Genomic DNA, 25,332 nt, shown 5'->3' on the forward strand with positions numbered 1-25,332 from the left:
GAGCTTTAAATAAGGGAAGTATTTTGTGCCAGTTCCATTTTGGTAATTTACATAAATGTACATTGTTTTCCCAGCCCAAACAATAGTTCTTTGCAAAATCAATTAGCATGGTAATTACTCAAATGAAATCAGAAATTTTTAAATTTCCTGTGAAAAGTATTGATCTAAAAAAAAACCATATTAGAATAAAAGGCATAATACCAAATTCTGTCCAACTGAAACATACTAAATATTATTATAACTATGAGAGTCTCCCTTATGCTTAAAGGTTGCTTTACTTATTTGTTTGGTGTTTGCCAAAACTGATTAAATTAAAATTATGTAACATGCTCCTGGAATATTTCTTCCAAGGAATCTGTCATTGTATATATATAACACACAATTCGATGAATTGAGTATTATATAATTTATATTATCATTTTTCTTCCCCAAAGGGCTTTCAGTAGAGAACTGAAAACATAATTGTTTTCTATGATAGCAAGAGTGGAAAACAGAATATCTGTTTTCCATACATCGCAACTGTACTGTTGCTATCAATTGTCAGCTGAAAACATGCAAAACTGAAGGGCGGGGGGGGGAGCAGTAGGCTCTATGGGTACACCAGCAACCAACACAGAGCAGAAAACCCAGCTTCTGCTGTAGGCTCTGTGGGTACACCAGCAACCAACACAGAGCAGAAAACCCAGCTTCCTGCGATGAGATGGACAAGCAAGTGACACAAACCTCTCAGACCTAATCTAAGAAGGGATGGGAGAACAATGGAGACCAATAGTAGCTTCCCTTTATTCTACTCTGAATAAGTGCGAACATACAAAGAAAATAACCGCGAGAGTCATCTACAACAGTAACATAAAGTCAAAGAAAGAAGGAGAAAAAGTCTACTCTATGAAATCAAAACACAGTAAAACATACTGACAAGCAAGGCGTAAAACTGAAGATGTTCCGAGTGGAAAAATTCTGGATGAAAACCTCACCGTTTTTGGCTACTTCTGCTATGATGTTGGCTACTTTGGCTGTGCAGGAAGACTGTGGCGTCAACAGATTTGCAAATAACTCGAGTATTCCACTTCCTTGTATTTTTTCACTTGTTTCTGTGTCTGAAAGAGAAAGAAGAGGGGGGCTTCCATGAAATTCTGTAATGCAAACATGAACTATTTAAACGAAAATAAATTACTCAAGAACTTTCCTTATCCATAATAAAAGCTGGTTTGCTACACCTCAAACCATTTACATTAATGGCTTTGCTGTATGCGCTGATTGTACTCTGCTTTCATCTTCAGAACACACTACAGCACCATTTTGTCTACCTCTCGTCAGACTACAATGGGAGCTTTCGTACTCTGTCTTAGTTTGAGTGTTAGTTTCAACGGTATCAATTTAAAACAGGAATGCTTTTTCTACATCTCTGTAAATTCTTAGAGCTACACTAATATAATTTTATGTATTTTTTATGGTTCCCTATAAAGGTATAGTAACTTGAAGATAGCAATTATGAGTAAAACCTATACCTCATATAATTTTTATGTACTGAACGATAGCTAAGATTACATAGTTCCATATGATGACCACATTTTTAATATAATTCATTAGAATCACTATTAATATAAAGAAATATGAAATAATCTCCATGATATTCAAAACTTGGCTAGGTGATACAGAGATTCAAATGCTCCTGGCTGCTTTCCCTAAAGAACCCTAAATGAAAAACAACCCAAAATTGTGACCATGGAAGAGTTGGCCCCATTGCCAATCTGTCTTATGGCAACCTGGGACGTGAAGAAATACTCCCCTCTCCTGCCTATCAACACTGGAGGCAGTGGGAGAACTGGCCCTGTAGTCATGAGAGTGGGAGAGCCATCCCTGACCCCATCAGCTGCAGCACTCGAGAGAGCAGGCCCACACCTCTGCAGGGCAGCACAATAAAGCCAACCTTGTAAGCAGGTGTGGGTGGGTCAGCCCTGAAACTGTGACCACGGGAGAGCTGTCTTCATTGTCCATCTTGAAGATCAACCCTACAGCCAGGCCCAGACCCAGGGTTATGACATGATGTGCCAACATCCACACCGTGTATGATCTGTTGGAGCATGGGAAGGGACCTGACCCGTAGACCCAAAGCTGCAGGATCTCCACAACTTTGGGCAGCAGTGGGGTGATAATGAAGATTCCTAGTGGGGGCCCAGCGTGGACTGTGCAGTGGCGAGCAGGGGCCTCGAACCAGACCAATGACTCTTTGCAATGACACTTGCAAGCAGAGATGCATGGACAAGGGGGTGCAGGGTGTGGCTTGTTGGGTGGCACTGTAGCTTTCATGATGACACTTTTTAATTTTGTCCCTATTTTTTTTTTCATTTTCTTCCTTTTTCTTCAATTTTGTTTTGTTTTGTTTGTAGGGGGTGGGGGCAGAGAGCAGATTCAAAGGCACAGGGAATGAATGGGATCAAAATACAATATGTGAAAGACACACAGAATAAAAAAAAGAACAAAGAAACAGAGAAGCAAAAACAAGCTCCTTCATGTACCAATCATTGAAATAATCTATTAAACCAAAAGGCAATAGGGTTATCTAGATGACAGAAATAAAGAAACTCCCCTAAACATTATATTTGATTATATGCAATGAGAAATGATTAGAATTGCCAAATAAAGGTTGACTATGTTTTTTTCCTATAGATCTTTGAACAGATAAGTAATAGAAAATACCAAGAATTTCATAAAAGACAGAGTAGGAAAATCATTCTTACTCAAATAACTGCTGAAGGTACTAACACTTAACATTAGTGGGCTTTTTTTGGCTTTCAAGACACTTACATTTACTAATTTATGTGTGTGTGTGGAGATCAGAGGTGAACTTACTGGAGGTCAGTCCTCTTTCCCCCTTGAGAGTTCCAGGGATTAAGGCTAGGTCGTCAGGCTTGGTGGCAAGCACATTTACCCACTGAGCCACCTTACCAGTCCCTAAATAGTGTTTTTCAAACTGTAGGTTCCGATCTATCGGGGAGCTCTAAAACTTTATTCTGGACAGAGAAATAAGGATTATCACCTATAACAACAAAAGAACAAAAAGTGTACATATTAATCTACTAGGTATTTTATATTTTGGGTTAAATTATGTATGTGTTAATATGATTGTACACATACACACGTTCTGCTTTTGCTACATGGGACCCAAACCCAGAGCTTTTCATATGCAAAGACTCTACTATTAAGCTACAACTCCAGCTCCTATCAAATATTATTTTTAATCAATTAGAAACTCTTATTTCATGTGTTCCTCACGTACCCGGGATTCTGAGTTAAAGGAGCACAATTCTTCCAGTATATGTTTTCATTTTGCATCTTCAACAAGAGTGTAAGTTTTAAGATACCACCAGAAAACCTGACACCTAAATCTATTATGTGTATGTGCAGACAGAAAGACAGACAGACACATACACACACCTCCACCAGGCCAGAGAGCGGTGAAGTGATTTTACCATGTTACAGTGCTGTCTTCTGACAACTGCTGGAGGATCTACAGCTGAAAACACAGGGTCAGGCAGCCCCGGGGGCCTAGCCCACCATCTGTTCAAGCCGGGCTGACAGCAGGCATCTGGCCTCTGACAGCATCCAGACTGGATGCCCAGGCACAAGTGCATGGAGGCAAATGTTGACTGCACGTTATCCATGCATGGTTCATTTTAACTCTAATGTAAAGATTATGTGAGTACCCGAGCTGAGTGTCAGGACATGGGAAAGACATGACTAAACAGTGCAAGCCTCTCGCTGTGACACAACCTCCCACAACCACGACCCAAGTAAGTGGCAGAATAGCTGTATGAGAAAGAAATCAAGAATTTGGAAATAGTGTTCACACTATTGTCTTTATGTAACCAAGTACTATGTAGAGTAGATTCTTTCTCTCATGGAAAAAAAGTATGAAGAAGTAATAGAACAAAAAGCCCACTTATTTAACTATAGAAACGGGTTTTGATAAATGATTAAGCTGTAAGACTCACTCTATAAAACTACAGCAGATAACTTGACAGTCTTATTATTTCCATCCTAGGGGTAACATAAGCTGTGGTCGAAGCTGCAGTTGGAAATCATCACTGTTCTGACTCTTTAAAATTATCACTAATTAGGTAAAAAAAAAAAAAAAGACTGCTGAAGATTGGCAGCGGTAGGGTAACGGGACAAAAGGCATTTATCTGTAAGTAAACACCATGAGAAACTGTGCTAACAACAGAGTCCATAACTATACTGCCTAGCTCAAAGGGGAAAGAACTACTGAAGAAATGGATTTCCTCATTCCGGACTCACAGCGATTGGCTACATTAACAACAAAGAAGCATTTCCAGATAAAGATCCATCTGCACTCTACCGTCAGATACTCTGAAGGAAAATAGGAAGTAAACAAAGCTATAGAAATCTGCCATCTGCAGGACTCCTTAAAGTTCTCAATTTAGCAATATTTAGAGTGAGCTTAACAAGATTATATTCTGCTTCTCAAGAAACTTCCTAACAAGGGATCTAAAAGTGAGTAATTCAAGAACTGAAGGAAATAGTATCACACACTACGATAAGTCAGTGATGAGATGATATTTACTCCTGTACAGGGGAAACCAAAAAAAAAAAAAAAATTCACAAGGAACACAGAAAACTTTGTTTTTTAAGATAAATCACTAAACATTGATATTACCATAATTTTGAGAAAAGTTAAAAAAGAGATAAATGTTCTTATCACTTAAGATGTAAACAAGGATGCTATATGTAAGGGGTGATATCTGGGTCCTCAGCCATGGTGTGGTTTAGGAGACACAGAGGCAAACATAGTTGGGGATGGGGTGGGTGTAGTGGTATTTTATTTGTATTTTAAGCTTGCCTGAAGATCAGAGTGCAGAGATAAGCCACTAGTGGCATACAATTTTAATCCCAGGAATTGGGAAACAGAGGCAGAGGAAGTTCAAGGCCACTCTGGGTTACACAAAATTGAATTGTCTAAAAAAGAAACACAGCCTACCTTTGGATAATCACAGCACTTGGGATCCCACACCTTTAATCCCAGCACTAGGGAGGTGCAAACTGGAGTGATATGGCTGGGCAGAGGGGGGAATATAAGGACAAAGGAAGCAGAAGTTCAGAGCAGTCTGAGGTCCATGGAAACAAATGCAGTCTGGAGAAGCAGTCTGAGGACAGGATCGCCCTTTTGGTCTGAACACTGGTAGAGGTAAAAGAACTCTCTAGCGGCTGATGCTCTGCTTCTCTGATCTTCAGCATTAACCTTTACAACTGAATCTGGGTTTTTATTATTAATACCAATTAGAATTCGTGCTATAGGTGGTAGCAGGTGGGACAGACACAGAAAACACTGGTTGGCCCAGTGTGAGAGCAGAGCTAGGAGGAGGGTCCTTGACCTGTTGCACCCATGGTACCCTCAACGCCCATCCATGTTAGACATTAAGGTGTACAGACAGCCTTGGGCATCCCTGGAACTTGAGTCCTTGAGGGACCTGCTTGGTCCTGATCCCACAGAAAATTTTGCTCACTATACATACAACAGACTGTTAATATGTAAAATATACAAAGAACTTACAAAACTAACCAAGAAATGAAACAGCCAAATCAATACATGGATGAATGAAATGAACAATAGTTTTCAAACAATAAAATTAAAAACAAAACACTCAATAACGGGCTAGGGAAACTGCTCAGTAGATTAAACACTTGATGCTAAGCACTGGGACTGGATCAGGTCTCCAAAACGTTCAAACAAGCAGGGCAGGGATGGCAACCCGCAACTGGAGGTTTCTCATCCCAGCTGGTCCCAAAGCCTCTTTTAAAATAGTCACTCAGAGGCTTAATATTAATTGCATACTGTTTGGCCTATTCACTCAGGCTTATTATTAACTAGTTCTTACAACTTAACCAATTTCTATTTGCTTCTATGGCAGCTGTTTGTATCTCCCTCGACTCTACCTTCTTGTTCTCTGCATTGTCTTTCCCACTTAGCAATATTCTGTCCTGCCATAGGCCAAAGCACTTCTTTATTAACCAATGGCAATAAAACATATTCACAACATAAAGAGGGCATCCCACACCAGCAACCAGAATAGGTGAGCTCAGGATCAGCAAAGTCTGCCTTAATATAAAGTGATGGACAATCAAGAGAAATCACCCAGTGTCTGTCTCCAGCCTCCACATGCAAGTATAACGTGTGTGTGCATGCATACACATACACACACACACACAAAAGAGAAAAGCAGAGAAAATGGGCGATAAATATATGAAAAAGTCCAATCTACCTACTATCAGAGAAATACAAATCAAAACTACACTAATTCTGCCTCAGCCCAGTCAGAAGGGCATACGTTATTTAAGGAGACAACAAAAAAGATGCTGGAATACTGGAATGGACACGGGTGAAAAGGAACATTCATACACACCTGGTGGGAATGTGTAAGTCAGTATGGATGCCCCCCCCCCGCAAAAATCTCAAGACAGATGTTCATTTGGTCCAGCTACCTGTAAGCCTGGGGTGTTGACTGGAAAGACAGCAACCTAGCCCATCATGGAATACCTGCACACTAATTAATGCTTACCACGGTACCATTTGTAACAGCTGCTGCAGACCAACCCAGAAGGTGTCTAACACCAAAGGAATGGATTAAGAAAATGTGGCATACATACACAATGGAATGTGTTTCTCACCCATAAAGAATGTCATGTCACTTGTTGGAAAATGGATACAGCTGTAGATGACTATATTATGTGAATTATGCCACATTCATAAAGACAAATACCATGTTTCCTCTCATTTGTGGTTCTTAGATCTTTATAGTTATGTATGTTATACAAAGCAAAAATGGTCTAGGGGAACTAACTATAGGGAACTAACAAAATAAAGAAGAGAGGGTGGATAAAAAATAATGTAAATTATAGCCATCTGAATATTAAAAACAACTAATTTTAGTGTGGCCAAAGAATCACTTGGTAAAATGCTGACAGCTGTATATATCTAATAAGACAAGTGAGCCTCACCATTTCGAGAAGAGACAAGATCAAATATATATAATCTAAATATGCTGTTGAGATTGTGGTTACAGTTGTACAGGCATTTCATTTGTATTTTAATAAATAAAACTTGCCTGATGATCAGAGAGTAAAACAGTTCCACTAGTCAGCTTTACAGAACAGGCAGTGGTAACACACACCTTTAATTCCAGTGGTGCATGACTTTAATCCCAGCCCTAGAGAGGATTATAAAACGGGAGGAGACAGCTCTCAGTCTCAGTCTCATTCTGAGATTCCTGGAGCCAGAATGGCCATTTTGCATAGATGTAGAGGTAAGAGCCAGTGGCAGGCTACTTTGCTTTTTGGATCTTCAGGTAAACCCCGATTTCTTTCTCTGAGATTTTATTAATCATGCTTCAATTGATGGTCAACTTTTGGGACACAAATTTACAAAAAAGCTGTTTGCCTGAGGCTTTTTAGCGCCCAGGCCAGAGTTGGGATTAGAATTCCAGCTCTAGGAACTGGAACCCAAACTTAGCCACATGGGATCAGGAGAAGCACTAACGTTCCCAGCTCCCACCAGCCCTGGCTTAGCTTCTTCTCCTGCCCTGCCCGTCCTTGCTGCCACCCCACAGGGCACCGACACAGATTCCCACAGCCCTCCACAGCTTCCTGTGGCTCCTGTGGTCCCTCGGCTTGCACCCAGTCCTATGTGTATGCAGCTCCCATGTGGCTACTACAGATTCCTGACTTCTGCAAACAGTATTCAAGTGCTGCACGGCTGTCCTGACTAGCATCTCTTTAACAAAATTCCATCCAGCATCTCTTTAACAAAATTCCATCTGCATAGAAAATCCACACGTTTTTCTGGCCCACATTGTTATTACACCTTAAAAGTCTCAACTAAACCAAAATTTTAATAGAGGTAAGTTATTTGCTAACTATATAGATATAGATGTAGATATAGATATAGATTGCAATTTGTAAACCACTCCTAAGATAATGACAGATAATATTCCCATCCAACAATTTAATAACCTTTTTGTTTCTATTATGGATGAAATTCTAGGAAAGATATATGACTTACTTGGGACTCTTAGGACTTATATCTTCTAAACCATAACAGCTATCAGCTTGATAATTCATATCTTTAAAGAAATGGTTTGATAACAGAGTCAAGAATGACAAACTTTTAGAAATGATAGACTTCACAGACTAGTAATGAGAAGTTGACTGAAAGGATTCATACCATTGAAAATGATAACCTTAATTTGACAGGCAAAATTTACTCCATGTCAATGGGTTAATGAAACCTTACAAAATGGTACTGAGAGATTATCTGAAAGGATTCATACTGTTGAAATTGAAAATCAAAAACCTGTTAAGAAGTTATGACAAGCTAACATATAGAACATCCCTCCTGGAAGGCAATCTACATGCCATCCAAATAATCTGTAAGGATGAGAAGATATCATTAATGGAAAAATTTGAAAACTTAGGGTCACATGTACAGGATGAGAACCAGAAATTGATTTGATGAAATCATTAGGAATATTCACAAGTCAAGAGATTCAAACCTTACAAAAAACAGTGATAAAAAGATTTGAATTGACTGAGGAAATTATCAGAACTGATAAGCAAGGTACAGGCAAAAGACAATAGTAAAGACTTAGCATCACCAGTACCTCTCAGAGTCAGAGATGACTTATCAAGAGTTTTAGCTACTTATCCTTTTATTACCACTGAAAAGCCAGCAATCACTCAATACCTAAAAGGATATGCAGAATGTAAATGGGAGCCTATATGTATGAAAGATCTAAAAGATATTAAGCAAACAGTAGTATCTCATGACATGCATTCACCATATGTGAGGAATCTGGAAAATACATGGGCTTCAAGAAATAAAGTTACTCCACATGAATGACTTCAACTAGTCTCAGCTGCACTAGATCATGGTCCACACCTTCAGTGGAAGAGTTGTTAAAGAGAGGAGGCTAAGGTCCTTGAACATCAAGGTACAGTCAGAGCTTCTGAGGCCTCCCAATTCAAAATTCTTGGTAAGGGCTCTTATGCTGATCCTGATAGTCATGCTACATACAATAAACACATCTTGCCCCTATGCAGTACAGCATCCTTGAATGCATGGGACAAGATTCAAGAACTAAGAAAAAGAATTGAATCAAATACTAAAGTTATACAAGGCCCAAGAGAACCATTTAGTGACTTTTTGCAAAGATTAACTAAAGCTGTAGAAAGAGGGGTAGGTAGCAGATCCAGAAGCTAGACAAGTACTCATTGAATCTCTGGCTTTTGAAAATGGTAACTTAGAATGCAAAGAGACACTTGGGCCCTTAAAGATAAGATCAACACCAGTGGACAAATGGATCCTACACACAGCCAACGTTGAGTCCTTAGACTACAATACTGAGGCTTGGATAGAAGTGATTTCTAAATGTATGAAAGACATCAAAATACCAAACGCTTTAATTGTGGTAGAATAAGCCATCTGAGAAGGGAGTGTAGACAGGATGTTCCAAGAAATAATGTTTATTCTGGGAATCATCCACATAGAAGGCCCCAAACTTCTGGGTTATGTAGAAGATACGGCAAAGGCCTACAATAGACCAATGAGTGTAGAGCAAAAGGAAGACAAATGAGGCAACCCGTAATTATCATCAGGAACCTCCTATTCAGGTTTTCAATGGGCAACTGCTTTGAGTTCAGAAAAGGCTGATTCAATAATCACACATTTACTGAAAATTATGGCACAAATACAGTCAATATTCCAGCATATGTTTCTATGAAAATGAAAGAGGTTTTTGCTTATTATAATATAGCACATATTACATGTGTACCAAAAAATCCTACAGGGCATGCAGTTACAGAAAGATCAAACTGAACTATAAAGGATATGTTAAACAAATAGAAAGGAATGAAAAAGGCATCCAGAAATAGATTACATAATGCTTTATTAACCCTGAATTTTCTTAATGCTTAATTTCTTAATGAGAAAGGAGCAATAGCTATAGAGAGACACTGGACAATAGAAAAAACTTCTGAATTAAATCAGCCTATGTATTTCAAGGATTTCTTGACCTCAGAATAGAAATCAGGAAATGGGTTACATTGGAGAAGGACTTTGTTCTTGTTTCCACAGAAAAAGAAAAGCTATGGATACCATCAAAATAATCAAGATTTGATTTGCAAAGGAGAAACCTCCTGATAAGCAGAAATGACAGCTATCCACAGATGTGACAATCCTATAAGGAAACTTCATAAGGGTTGGGGCAAAATTCTGTTCTTGTCTTTGCAGGAAAATACCCATCTCTGAAAAGTCGAGACACCTTGGACTTCTAGATGAAAAGATAGCTATCCAGGAAGAGTCAAACAAAGAGAAATCTGACTTATGATACCAATACTCTTAGCAGGGTAAAATTTCACTACATAAACATACACATCTTCCTACTTTTCAGTATAATGGCAGTCGCAATTCACTTAAAAAATCAAAGCTGGCTTTGGAGTTGGGGCTCTCCTCTAAATCCAAGCATGATGTTAAAAGAAAAATTCAGAATTTCTGTCTTATGTCAGGAGCCATCTGGTATGGGACAGAAGGAAGATAAAATCTAGGGACTAAGGTTATCAAAACTCTGCTTTCAAAATTTTTACTTCTTCCTACACATATTTTCATTTCTATAGTACCTTTCTTTTGAATATATGTCTATTGAAATTCAAACTTTCTGTTTTGATATAAATAATGCTTAAGCTTTCCACAGTGAACAATAAGTTTTCCTATAGTAATCTTTGAAGTCTCCAGGCAGAAGATGGGGCCCCACAACCATGATTCTATCTGGTTCATTTCATGCCATTTAGCTGATAGCATCATTTAAAGATCAGCTTTGGGCCATGAACTGCTCAGAACACTTTTGGGGTGGCTAGCTGCGATGATCCAGCCTCACAGTACTCTAGCTAGGATCTGAAATAAATCCTGTACTTTGCCATGATTCATAGACTGAATGATACAGCTACCTCTCGGACTTGCAATCACATTAGGTATGTTTTCAAGGTCAAACAAAAATATATTTTAGATAAACAGGTCATCTTCAAACACTTTAGAGATCGACAGAATACGCTATTTAAGATGTTTTAATAACCTGGGTTCTTCTTTTTTATGACAATGATATATGTCTGCTCCTGGCAGCACCAATCTACTTGGAAAAGATATTGGTCATTGAGGAAACTCCACATGGAGTTTACTTTCTTTGTGGCAAAAGTAAAACCACTGGGCAAGAAAATGCCCCTGCCTTGACTGCTGATGGTATGCTGTCCTAATTGGATAAGCAGGACTTAAAATATTCTGCATCACAGAAAAGTCTGTCTGCTAGGCCTGTAGACCCAAGATGGATGCCCTATTGTTGCAGAGGAACTTGGGGTGACTGTCCAGGCAGCCAGCTGTTTCTGTCATTTCTCACATTTTTTTGGAAACCACTTTCTTGCACTTCCTGCTTAATCAGTTAATATTACTTACTTCTTGGGTCTCTGAGGGAGTTAAAGTTATAGTCACCTGATGCAAAAAGCAAGCTATGATAGAAACTAAATTAAATACAAGACTTTGAACTCACCAAGATAGGGTAGATATGGAGTATTTTCTCTAAATTTGTCAAATGCAAATGGATTAGACATTGTTGATGTATTTATTGCCTGTATATACTGTATATAGTCATTGTACTTACTGTACATAGTTTTCTTATGTTATAGCTTTTTGATTTTAGACAAAAAGGGGAAATGTAGTGGCATTTCATTTGTATTTTAATAAATAAAACTTGCCTGAAGATCAGAGAATAAAAGAGCCCCGCTGGTTAGCCTTATGGACCAGGCAGTGGTAACACACACCTTTAATCCCAGAACTAGATAGGATTATAAAATGGGAGAAAACAGCTCTCAGTCTCATTCTGAGATTCCTAAAGTCAGGATCTCCATTTCAAACTGAAGTAGAGGTAAGAGCCAGTGGCTAGCCACTTTGCTTTTCACATTAGGTTGAATCCCAACTTCTCTGAGCTTTAATTTATTGTGCTTCATACAGTAACAAATCTGCTACCATTAAACTAAACAGAAAAACCTACTTCAGACCACCACACTACACATAGGAGCATATGGGGTGGCTTTGATTAGCTTTTCAGAATACTTTTTAATTGTGCCACCATAGTTTTTCCAAGATTGTTAGGAAGAACCTAGATATTCCCAAACCCAACCATCTCTTCTTTACTTTTCACCTAATTCTGCTCTAGACAGGCCTCTAAGTACTTCCAGGAAGACATCCTAAACTCTACTTTCTTCACTTATTAACCCAAGACATACTGGATGGAAACTGAGTTGCTTTTTTATAACTTAAAAGCACCTGGAATAGGCTGGCAAGATGGAGCAATGGGCAAAGACACTTGCTGCCACACCTGAAACCTGAGTTCCATCTACACGTACTATACAGTGAGTAAAAAGAGAAAGAACCCCTAAAAGTTGCCCTCTGACCTCTACATGTGTGCCATGGAGGACAAATATCTGAACACAAAATAAATAAATGTAGTTTTTAAAAAGCCCAAGAGAGTTGGTCTCCTGGCTTTTCTCACTATGCAGCTAGGACATTGTGCTTGCTGTATTCTCATCACTGGTATTCTATCATCTTGAACCTTGTCTCTTCCTTCTGCTTTCTGCTACAAAGCGGGTCCACTCTGAAGGGTCTACACAAATTCTGGATCACACAAATGGTTTAAAACATGCCTTCGCAACATTTCCTGACTTTAAGGATGCAATTCTGACAGCTGCTTTGATGACCCATCACGCCCAGGATGCCATTCCCTTCCTTGTGGCCATCATCCAATCTGCCCTCAAACTGTCACCAGGTTCTACTCAATTTTACTTCCACATCTTAGCATTTGTCTAGGACATTTTTACAACAGCCAGCATGGTTAAAAGTCTTTTCATAATCTGATCTCCTAGACCACTCCCAGCTTCCAATTCCTGGCCACCTTGCACCTTTTGCTGGCCAGGCCATCTTCTAAGTTTCTTACTGGACCAGGTTTTCCCACTGTGGTTTTCTGTATCCACCCTTCCATTGTTTGAGATGTTCTTTTCATCTACCTGAAGTGAACTATATTTTAAATTCATTATTCCTTCTCCCTGTTTATTCCCAGCACTAGATACACACAACATTGTAATTGTTTTCCAGATGTCCGACATGGGAGTGGGGAAAAAGTATTTTTACTAAGTCCCTCTTACGGTGAAAATGTAAGATAGAGAATATAAGCCACCATCAGAACATTAGATATAATTTTAAAAATTATTTAATGTGATTCACATGACCTTGGAGGTTTATGTATGACATACAGAGGGAAGCTATCAGAATGTCATAAACATCACAGACAATTCCTGTGTAAGCCAATTTCTGATATGAGGGGTGTGTAGTATGCTTGTCCATGAGGACATTTCAGGAAGCCAGCGGCTGACGTCAGAATGTCTTCCTCCATTGCTTCACCACCTTATTATCTAAAACAAGGTTTGCATTCATTGTTATTGTAAGTGTGCATGCACTGTCGTAACACACATGAGATCAGAGAGCAACTCTGAGGGAGTGGATTCTCGCTCTCCACCAGGTGGGTTCTGGGAACTGAACTAGTATCATTAGGCTTAGGTGCAAGCCCCTTTCCCCCCGAGCTACCCTGTCATACTTCCACACTAGTTTTTGAGACAGGGTCTTCACTACAATACCTACCTTTTTACATGGCTGCTGGCAGCCTGATCTCAGGTCCTCATGTTTACACAGCAAGTCCTTTCCCCACTTAGCCAGCTGGCCAGCCACCAGGTGAGTTGGTAAGGACAACAGCACATATTCTAAGTAGAAAAGACTACTACTCTGCAGGGAATATGTAAAAAACTGAAATGGGTAATCCATCATTTGACTGGATTGAGACGTGTCTATGAGACTAGAGAAGCACATCTCTCTGTGTACTTGGGAGGACATTTCCAGATAGGACCTGAACTGACCATTCAGAGGTGGTCCCATCTGACAAGGTAGAGGCCTAAATAGGACAGGGGTGGGGGCTGCCCGCAGAGGCAACTGCCCTGCCCCTTGACTTCCACCAGGTGAGCTGCTTTCTGCCACACGTTCCTGCCACTGTGTTTACGCTTACCATGGCTTCAGAACTCAACACCTATATACAGACACATCTGCCACTGTAAGCCAAAATGTTCCCTTCCTCCCTTAAGGCAGGAATGCTGTCAGAGCGACACAAAGACTGATTAAAACAGAGTGAGAGCCCCTAATCTGGAATGGCAGCATTCCGTACCAGGTGATTTCTTCCCCAGCAGCTGGCCAGTGCTATGACCATCTGTATCAAAGTGGTAAAAGGCAAAGCTGGCATTGTCCAAGACATGAAGAAAATGACACAGGTAACATGTCATTCCTTCTGTAATAATGACTCTTAAATCTGTGAATTTTAAAATTCTTAAAATCGTGAGTTGAATCCAACTCTTTGTGCAGGGTTTTGCAATCAGTGCTATTAGCAATACAGGCAGCTGGCACCTTTTATCTCAACACAAGGGAGGCAGAGGAAGGCAGATTTCTGTGAGTTTAGGGTTAGCACAGTCTATTTAGTGAGTTACAGGTCAGCCAGAGCTACATAATAAATACCCTATCTCAAAAGCAAGAAAACAACAAAAATCCAATCTCAGTTGGCAGAGTGCTTGCCCAGCATGCAGGAGGCCCTGGGTTTGATCCCCAGCACTGCAGAGACAGGGTATGGTAGCAACGTGCTTATAATTCCATTCCTCTAGAAGTGGAGGCACAGGAACGGGAAGCTCAAGGTCATCTTTGGCTATATAACATGTTCTAGCCCAGCCTGGAACACATGAGACCTTGTCTAAAAAACAAAACAAATGAAATGAAGTATCTTGAGCAGAGCATGGTGACACACAACTGTAATCTCAGCAAAGTAGAGGCTAAGGCAGGGAGGTAGAGAATCTAAGTCCAGCCTGGGCTAGAGAGCAGAGTTCCAGTCAGCAAAGGCTATGTACTGAGAATTGTTTCAATAAACAATAAATAAATATTACTTATCTATTGAGACTACCGATTTCTCTAAGGTAATTACCAACTACTATATTGTGGTACACAATTAGTGGTATATAAAAAGAACTGTATCCATGCCTTTGAGTATTTACAATTAAAGAAATGAAAAAGGAACACAAAATAATGAATACATACTGACATATACTTGAATAGAGTAATATATAAATTGTTACAGGAGGGAGTAATAAAAATCAAGTAAATGAGCTACCTTTATTGATGTCGCTATAATTATGTAATTATTTCTCACTGAACTCATAAAGAAATTATCATACTTTAGAAATTCTCTAATCAATTTTTCCCCCCGGTGCCTAGGGCCTTGCATATACTAGCAAGCTCATTAAGGATTCTGAAGTCAAGAAGAGAAGTTTCACTGAATTACTAGTCATTAGCTCACACAGGCACTAACTTTTTTAGATTGCATTACAGTGATCGGGTCTTAGATCATATTTTTTCAAGTGCAAACATATGCAAAAATATTCTTTAAGCCTTCAGAAATCACTGTAGAAAACTGCCTTGCTTTTATCCTCTCCTTCCCACATATACACAGCACAAAGGAAAGATAATCACTCCATGAGTAAGTTATTATGAGTCAAAGGAAAATATTCTGTTTGCTCCTTTAGTATAATGGAAAGATATGGAACATTCAACTATGGGAAGAGAAAATTACAAGCATCTAAAATAAATTCACCTCAAAGAACACTGTGTGCTAAAATCTAGATGCTGAGTCCATATGTTCCCACTTAAAAAAAAAAAATCACCCTGCCTTTTGGAACCTCATTTTGGGATTTAACAGTAAGTATTGAAAAGTAGGTCAGGATAATTCTCAGTAAAAATCAATTACAGATTGTTTTGTATATAAAGTTATCACTCTCATGGCATTCTTCCCTCGCAATTATTCCAAAACACATCAATTATACCACATAATCCATTTTCATATTTCAATAGAAATGCATATTCTGCTTATAATAGTTAATCACTTTTTGTCAATTTGGCTTACTGGCAGTTTCCAGGTATTTGGTCAAACATTATTCTGGATGTTTCCATGATGGTGCTCTTGGGTAACATTAACATTTACATGGGTGTGTGTTGAGTCAAGCCCATTTACCCGCTACAATGTAAGTATGCTCCATGTCATCAACTGAAGACACAAGGAGAGAAGATGACGATGGCCCTAGCAAGACAGATTTTTGTTAGCTGCTTTCACACCTGGACTGTAACAGGAGCTCCTCCTTGGGTCTCTAACCCCTGGCACACTCCGCCAACTGAAATCTGCCAGCCTTTATAACTGCATACATCAATTCCTTCCCTTGTGAACTTAATATGCTCCTGGAAAAGAGAACACCTTTATCCTTCCAACACGTACTTTCAAATAAGAATGCAAGTGTGTCACAGATATACTGGGAACACACGCTGCCACCTTTCTTTTTATACCAATAACCTAGTATTTCAACAGAGGGAACTAGGGATGAGGTAGTGATTCCCCAACACAGAAGTCTGGCTAGAAAAAAAAAATGAACATACATTCATCCAAGAGCTAGAAACAGGACAAATGAATAGAAGCTGTAAGGAAGATTAGGAGTTGATAAAAAATGTTTTAAAAGCAGGCACGGTGACACAAAATGATAAAAGCAGGATGACCAGAGGTTCGAGGCCAGTCTCAGCCCAAAGAAGAGACTCTTTCACAAACAAACAACAGAAAAGGGGGTTTTAGTATTAGGACTGTTGAAAACAAGTAGAACCCCTCATAAAAACAAAGGTTGGGGGTGGTAAGGGAGCTAGCAAGATGGCTCAGGTGAAGACATTTACTGCTGTCTTAGTTAGGGTTTCTATGGCTGCGATGAAACACCATGACCAAAAAGAAAGTTGGGGAAGAAGGAGTTTTAATAAACCTGATGGCTTATGCTTCAGCATTGCTGTTCATCATTAAAGAAACTCAAACAGGGTAGCATCCTAGAGGCAAGAGTTGATGCAATAATAAACCTAATGGCTTATGCTTCAGCATTGCTGTTCATCATTAAAGAAACTCAAACAGGGTAGCATCCTAGAGGCAGGAGCTGATGCAGAGGCCATGGAGGGGGAGCTGCTTACTAGCTTGCTTCCCCTGGCCCACTCAACCCACCTTCTCATAGAACCCAGGACCAACTGCCCAGAGATGGCGCCACCCACCATAAACTGGGCCCTCGCCTGCTGATCCCTAATTGAGAAAATACCTGACAACTGGATCTCATCGAGGCATTCCCTCAACTGAGGCTCCCTCCTCTCTGATGACGGAGCTGGTGTCAAATTGACGCACAAAGCCAGGCAGTGCAGGTGCTAAGCTTGACAACCCGAATTCAACAGCTGGGGCCCACACCGTGACTCATACAAGTTGTTCATTCATCTCCACACACATGGTGTGGCACTCGTGTGAGCACATATAATAAATTAAATCTAACTGAAAAGTTTCCAGTGATGCTTTTCATAAAGGCTATTTGCTGCTGCTGAGACTTCTGGAGGGGAAGACTAACAAGAGACTAGGTTAGTGCGCCATTTCAAAATGGCAAAATTAGGTAACAATGAGGGGAGGCCAGCGCCCAAAGACAGCTAGCGGTATTTCAGGGGAGACGAAAGGCTGTGTTGTGTTGCCATACCTCGGCTGTTTTCTTTCTGTAGTGCTGGGGACTAATCCCAGGGCTTCACACATGTAGGCAAGCATTCTACCACAGGTAAATCCACGCCCCTGCTCCCCGAACTGTAGCAAGATCACGTTTCTTCTAAGAGCTCTTTTCTTTCTGTTATTTACCATTATGCGTTCTTCCCTCTGCCCCTCTGACTTCTAATGGATTTTCCTCTCCATCCCAACTTCAAGCCTCCTTGCTTTGTGTGTGCTCTTAAGTGTAGTTACTCACACAGAAGCCTCTTTTCATCGGGCACCATCCACAGGTTTCTTTTTGTGTGTTTGTAGCGGGTCTCTCACAGCTTTGGAGCTAGACAAACAAGCTGGACCAGTTAGTCAGCAGACCCAGGAGGAGGGACAGTCTCCACCTCCCTAGGGTCAGGATTACAAGCACATGCTACCTCTGGCTTTTTACTTGTTTGTTAATACTCAAATGAGGGAAATTATTTAGAAAAAAAATGTTTTACATAAAGGGTCTCTCTATGCAACTGGACCATCATAGGTATGCTTTCCTATGATTTTCTTCTTTAGATATATCACTAAGTTCTCATACATTAAAAATAACGAGTTATGTCTTCCCCATATGAAAACATTTTATTTTCATTTTATATGAAACAGTAGTAATAAATATATAATCATTAAAAACTTTTATGGACTTTAATGAAATCTCACAATTTTTTTCTTCAAAAGCCTATTTCAGTACTTTCCTATTCCTCTAGACAGTATGTCAGTATCTTATTCATGGATAACAGATTGTGAGAACATTTAGTATTTCCTTTGACTCATCTGAGGCAGCCTCCTTCTTTTCTATCTACTGAAAAGATAACTACACTTAAATCTTGTGACTCTAAGTGTGACCCACAGATTTGCACATCAGCACTCTCCTAACGCTCATTAGAGATGCAAATCATAGGCTCCAGCCTGAGAAATCCTAAATCCGAATCCTTGCAGCCAGAGGTCCTGGTACTGTGTGTTAACAAGATCTCCAAATAATTACACGTGTGAAAACCTTCAGGCAGTACCTGTCCATCTGGGACACTGACTCCTGTATTGTTTGTTTTTCTGCTGCTATAATAAAAACACCACTGCCAACAGCAACTTACAGAATAAAGTTTATCTGGGCTTCTGGTTCCTGAGGGATGTGAGGATGACGAATGACAGCAAGAGGCAGGCATGGTGGCAGGAGCAAGAAACTAAGAGATCACATCTTCAATCACAAGCAGGAGCACAGTGTGTGACCTAGGAAAGTGATGAATTCTCAAAGTCTCACCGTCTCCCCACACAGCACCATCAACTCAGGGCCAACCATTCAAACACCTGTGCCCAGGAGGGTCAACCTCATGTAAACCACCGCATTTCCAGTGAAAATGTAACGCAAGCTACCCATGTAACTTCCAATTTTCAAGCAGGCAAGTGAGTTTAATAGATATTTATATTAACTGCTTCATTATGAAATCAAAACAAAATTAAGCAAATTTATTTTATAACTAAGTACTTAAAATGAGAGCCAACTTCTTCATTAGCTGTCCTTTCAAATGCCCAGTGACCAGATGAGACTTATAAAGCAAAGGTCTTGAACCACATTAGTAAAAAGCAGTGCATCTCCAGAGGAAAAAAGGACCCCTAAGACAACTGAGCAAAGCTCCTATGAGCTGACAGAGCTGTGCACCAGGGCCTCTGCATATCTATTATAGCTTTCAGGTAGCAGTGAATGTGTAAACAAGTGAGTCTCTGACTCCTGTGCTTCCTCTTGGGGCTCTTTTCTTTTTCTGTTGGCTTGACTCGTCCAACTCTGACATGATGGTTGTTTCATCTTACTATATTTTATTTTGCAACGTTTTATTGTTATCTCTTAGAAGCCTGTTCTTTTCTAATGAGAGACAGGAAGGGAGTGGATCCAGATGCGAGACAAGGTGAGCAACTGAGAGGAGGGAAACTGAAGTCAGTTTACACTGTATGAGAAAAAAAAAAAACTATGGTTAAAATGGGGGGAAATCCATGAAATAAAAACATTTATATGCATATTTTGAGAGTTATTTAGAATATAAGACAGTAAAAATTAGTTCACTCTGTTACACAAAGCAACTACATCTAGTGCTGTGTAACATAATTAAAAGAGAAAACTCAAAGGCTGAAGAGTTAATTGTTAAAATGAACTAATAACAAGTCAGATTATTTCCCATCACCTTTTACTCTTTTATGATTATTCAGTTTTGATATGACAGTTGATTTTTCTTCAACAGCAGCAAGAGGTATAACTCCACCAGATAGTAAACATGCCTCAATTATAGCATTTCTGATGACAAATTAGAATTTAACATTTACCTATCAGTTTCCATTATCAAATGATCAGCTTCAATCCTTTTACGGGGAGAGTATTTATTTAGGCTGCCTCAAACATGGTGCTAAGTGAGACTTGAAAATGGGGAGCTATGTATTTATATATTCACTCCATAAAAGTATAATATGACTGTATAAAAATGTTCTAAATCTAACTTTATAATATGTATTAAACATTTGACCATAGCATTGTAACAAGAAATGAACTCATCTGCATTTGAATCATTTCCAGATATTATAACGGGTTCACCTACACTGAGTAAGTGGACTGCTTTTTATTCTAGACATGAATAATTGATGTGCAGGACCATGACATTCTGCACAATAATAAATGGAATAAGAAAAAGGAAATAACTTTCACTCTGAGTAAGTTAGCTTTCTTGAGAGAATTGCACACTGTTTTCAAGTGGCAATGAATATGATTAAATACTATCCTATTTAAAAAAATAAATCTAACTAAAGATCTTTCACATTAAATGGCACAGCACATAAATACTAGCCTAGAGATTTGCATTCAACCCTTAGATTATTAAAATTATGAGATATTCAATGGAATTTTTGGAGGTTCTTTATCTCATAATGTCATGCCGGGGCTCTTTTTGTTTTCTTTAAATTTTAGCTTATTATTTTTTAATTTTTTCTTCTCTCTTTTACCCTACAAGTCCTTGTGTATATATTATGGTTTGGAGTTTAGCATTTTATGGGATTTAATTTATGGGATTCCTAAGTGTGCAAACAAGTGGATCTGTGTTTCTTTTGCCTTCTCAGGCTCTTTTCTTTCTGTTTGTTTTTGTCTAATTCTGAAGTGTTAGTTTTGTTTCATTATATTTTATTACCCCATAGAAGTTTGTTTTCTAATGAGAGGAAGGGTGGATCCAGGTGGCAGGGGAGACAGAAGGAGCTGTAAGATGTAGAATAAGGGAAACCTTAATGAGGATATATTATATAAGAAAAAAAAATCTATTTTCAGTAAGAGGGAAAATATGAACTATTCATCTTTCTGATTTATGAAGAGTATAATGACCACTTCCACACTGCAGTCATAGATGAGTTGGTATATGCTTACTTAGCACACACAAGGCCTGGTTCAGTCCCTTAACTTTATATGGCAAGCATGACTGTGAGGTCTGGGATCTAGCATGTGGGAGACAGTCTGATCATATGCTAAATAAAGAGTTATTCTGGTCTACATGGCAAGTTCGAGGCCAACCCTGACCACATCCTATCTCAAAACGAAGGGGAAAAGAATAAGGCATAATAATGCTTTTGAACTTAGCAGTTTTCATTGAGATCTTACTTTACAGCCAACAAAATAATTATATCTTATATTCAGTTAGAAAACATGTATCTGATCTGAGTATCTATGAGATAAAAATCACCCAATAAACGTGTGTTCCTGCAATCTTTACTTTGGATGTTTCCCATTCTTGGTTTTTGATCATTGACTTACTTTGGATACTCCAGGTAAAGAGCTAACTTCCTTTCTTTTTCTCCGGAGAAAGGGTCTGGGTGTATAGTCCAGTCTGGCTTCCCACTCGGTTTCCCTGCCTGATTCCGGGCAGCTAGGATTAGCTATATACTGCCATTCCCAACTCCAAAAGCCCATTCCTTACTGTACTCCATTGTCAGTGTTTCCATTATTTTTCCCACTTCAACAATCTTATACTTAGTGATAATATTCAGACATTCATCACGCAAGAAAATTAAAATCAAATAAATAAAAAGGAAAACAAAGTAGTTTTGCTTTTATTGACTTTGCATGAAACTTACGAATATGATGAGACATATCCTTCTGTTTTATTGAATCACAGTCCCAGAGAACTTAGAAAACAATGAGGATCCTAAGAGATACATACGTGGATCTAATGTACATGGGAAGTAGAAAAAGACAAGATCTCCTGAGTAAATTGGGAGCAAAGGGACCATGGGAGAGGGCTGCAGGGGAGTTGAGCATAGAAAAATGTATAGTTCAATAAAATCAATAAAAAAAATAGAAAAAAGAAATGAAAAAGTACCCCTATTGTTAGTGCTATCCAAAAATAATTTTATTGAATTAAAATGAGTTCGAGGCCAGCCTGGTCTACAAGAGCTAGTTCCATGATAGGATGGCTCCAAAGCTATAGAGAAACCCTGCCCCCTAAAAAATAAATAAAAAAATAATAAATAAATAAATAAATAAATAAATAAATAAAAAGTAAAAGGTAGACATAGCAAAGTGTACTCTTTTTAACATTAACTGATTGACTAAGGGCTCACTGTTTAAAACAGTCTCTTTTTTTACCACTCTCTTTTTTTTTTTTTAAGAAAAGGGAGTTTTATATAAAATCAAGGTGTTACATTTATTCAGTAAAGACTGCCATTAATATTAGAAACTAAAATACAGAACTAGCCATCTCTCTGTTTATTACTGAGCTAGAAGTTCAAGGCAACTTAAGTTTTAAGGGAAAGAAGCAAGAATATCACTTTGTAGTCTCCTGGCTGAAAATTCCAAAGAAAATATCAGTTCAGAGTAGAAAAAAAACTCCTGGTACTTTGAGAGAGATCATCTTATTTATGGTTTCTACTCCTCTACTGATTAAACTTCATGAGCAAAGGCCACTTGGGGAGGAAAACCATTCTGTATTAATACGCCATTCAAGGCAGTCATGCAGAAATTCGGGGGAAGAACCTGGAGGCAGGAACTGAATAACAGAGGCCAGGAGAAGTGCTGTCTCATGGCTTGCTCAGCATACTTACAGCACCCAGGATCACTAGCCCAGCACTGGGCCCTCTTCCAGTGATCAACAATCAAGAAAATGTACCACGTGCTTGTCCATAGGCTAATCTGGTGGGGGCATATTCCCAGTCGAGGTATGTGTCAAGTTGACATAAAACTAGTCAGCACAGAGATAAACCAGTGAAGACACACAAATAAGCTGATGTTCCCTGTCTACTTAACAGTGGCTAACTCCTAGGCAAATGCCTTTATGGATAACTGGGTTCCTCCGATCTTTCTGAGTAAGAAAACAAATATCTGTTATTTATAAATTGCCCCATCTATCATAGTCTCTTAGGGAAGAACAAACTGAAACAATGAGTTAGTGTTTACAGTAATTCCTCCTTATACGCAAAGTGTAAGTCCTAAGACCTCTAGGATGTCTGAAATTGCAGATAGTATCAAACTACACACACACCTACACACACACACACACACACACACAGTTTGTGACTTCTCCTTAGTGTATCCAAATGGCTAGCTATCATCATGACTTTTGCTCACTGAGGTCATTACTAATATAAAGGCCATCCTAACCCAAGCTGTGCAATACCACAACAGATAATCTGATACAACATATACATTTATATAAAGTATATATAATTAATATGTAATATATGCTGTTTCCCTTAAACACACATATCTAAGATGAAGTTTAGCTTATAAATAAGAGATTAGCAATAACAAAAAAACAATAACTAAACCAAAAGATATGCAAATGTGCTCTTGTTCTTTCACAATGTCTTGCTGTTCTATACTCACTTTTTTTCTTGTGATGATGAGATGATACACTGCCTACATGGCAAGATTAAGTGAGGCTTCATATTTCTGGCATAACACACTCCATCCATTAGAACACACTTTCTGTTCATGTTTCCACCCACAAATTTAATGTCATTTCTATTTTTTTATCACATACTGTTCTCTAGACTAGTTTGAGGCACAACAGCAGAATTTGCATGATTTTTTTCTTCTCTACAATTTGATGGATGAAAAAGGTTTGTTCTTACCACAGAGAACCCTTCCCTTTTCACCTAAATGAGGTACTTTGTGAGTTGTTTCTTTTTTTTCAGCATAATCAAGACAGCAAACATTACCACTTTTGAGTCGGGTATTGTTAAGTAATGTAAGGGTCACTGAGCACAAGTAACAAGATACTACCAGCATCACCCTTACAGACAGACAGGCTGAAAACTGAGACAGCTGCTAAGAGACAATGGGCAAGTAGCACATACCACACGGATGATTCGCGTGCCACGAAGAATGTTGCAGAACTTCATAATGCTAACATAAATTGTACACATTCTAAAAGTTATTATTTCTTTTCTTCTAGAACTTCTATATTTGTGTACCAAAGCCAACACTAACTGGATCTCCTAATAATGAAGAAGACTCTTGTACATGATTAATGTCAATTAACTTGAATCAAATAAATAATCAAAGAATATTAAAGCTTCTTGTAGTCTTTATCAACAATAACTCAGTGCTGGAATAATCAATATTAAAAAAAATCTACAAATATTAAGATTTTCACTATGCGTCACTATGAGGTCAGTTTTCACAAGCACCTGCTGAGTCCCTTTAAAACAGAGTTACTTCTTCCTTCACCCAAAGGATGTTTAGTGTTTCCTTTTGCTGTTTTGTCTTTAGCACGCTAATTACCTAGCTTTACAGGCAAAATAAGATCTAGTTTTGATATTAATATTCTCTCTTCAAGTCATTCTTTTCCCCCATTACTCTACTTTCAACCTTTTCTTTCCCATACTTTCAGCCCCTTTTAATTTGTTAATTTCTAAAATGCTTGTCATGTCTTTTCATTCTGCTAGTTAATCCAAACTAGTAGACTTTGGTCTAAACTTTGCACCTTCCTCTTGCTTACACGTTTAAGTCCTGAAGTTTCCAAGTCTGCTTTTTGTTTTCACCTTCCAAAAGCTTAAGGATATTATTAGTAGAGGTTACAGTGAGTTGTTTCTGATAACAGCTTCACGAAATGACTTCACTGGGAAAAAGAATGTTTTCAGTAGCTAAAGCATTTGGTTTGGTTTTTTCCTGCTTCCTTCCTTATATACTTCACCTGAAATCTCTATTCAATGATTAATTTAATACAACTTATATGCTGTAAAGGTAAATACTTGAGATGAATACCTAGACTTTATTTCAAAAGCTCTCATGTCTAACCAAAACCAAAAGCAGTATTTAGTGTATGTGATAGTTAATCTTCGTTAACAACTTGACTGGATTTGCAATGACCAAAGAGGCTGGGGGTGAGGGCCACCCCTTGGTGTCTGAAAGGGCTTTTCAAGTCACAATAAGCCAGTGTGAGAAGGCACATTCTGAATGTGGGCAACATCACTCCCTGGGCTAAACAGGCGTCAGACAGAACGACAATGGGGGAAAATGAAAAAGCTAACCAAGCACCCCTTTCTCTGTGTCTCAGTTTCTCATCTCATGATGTAAGTTGCTTCACTGCACTGC

At 38.8% G+C, this 25,332-nt stretch overlaps 1 protein-coding gene across 4 annotated transcripts in view; it reads right to left on the reverse strand.

Annotated features, from left to right (window-relative positions):
- The window catches only part of Rap1gds1 (Rap1 GTPase-GDP dissociation stimulator 1), a 123,404-nt gene that overhangs the window by 65,562 nt on the left and 32,510 nt on the right, over window positions 1–25,332 (reverse strand). For all 4 annotated transcript variants that reach the window (XM_057793531.1, XM_057793530.1, XM_057793529.1 and 1 more), the window contains exon 3: window positions 975–1,097. In XM_057793531.1, the coding sequence (XP_057649514.1) occupies window positions 975–1,097 (123 nt within the window). The remainder of the gene's footprint in view (window positions 1–974; window positions 1,098–25,332) is intronic.

The sequence above is a fragment of the Chionomys nivalis genome, chromosome 18 (assembly GCF_950005125.1).
Source record: "Chionomys nivalis chromosome 18, mChiNiv1.1, whole genome shotgun sequence".
NCBI lineage: Eukaryota > Metazoa > Chordata > Mammalia > Rodentia > Cricetidae > Chionomys > Chionomys nivalis.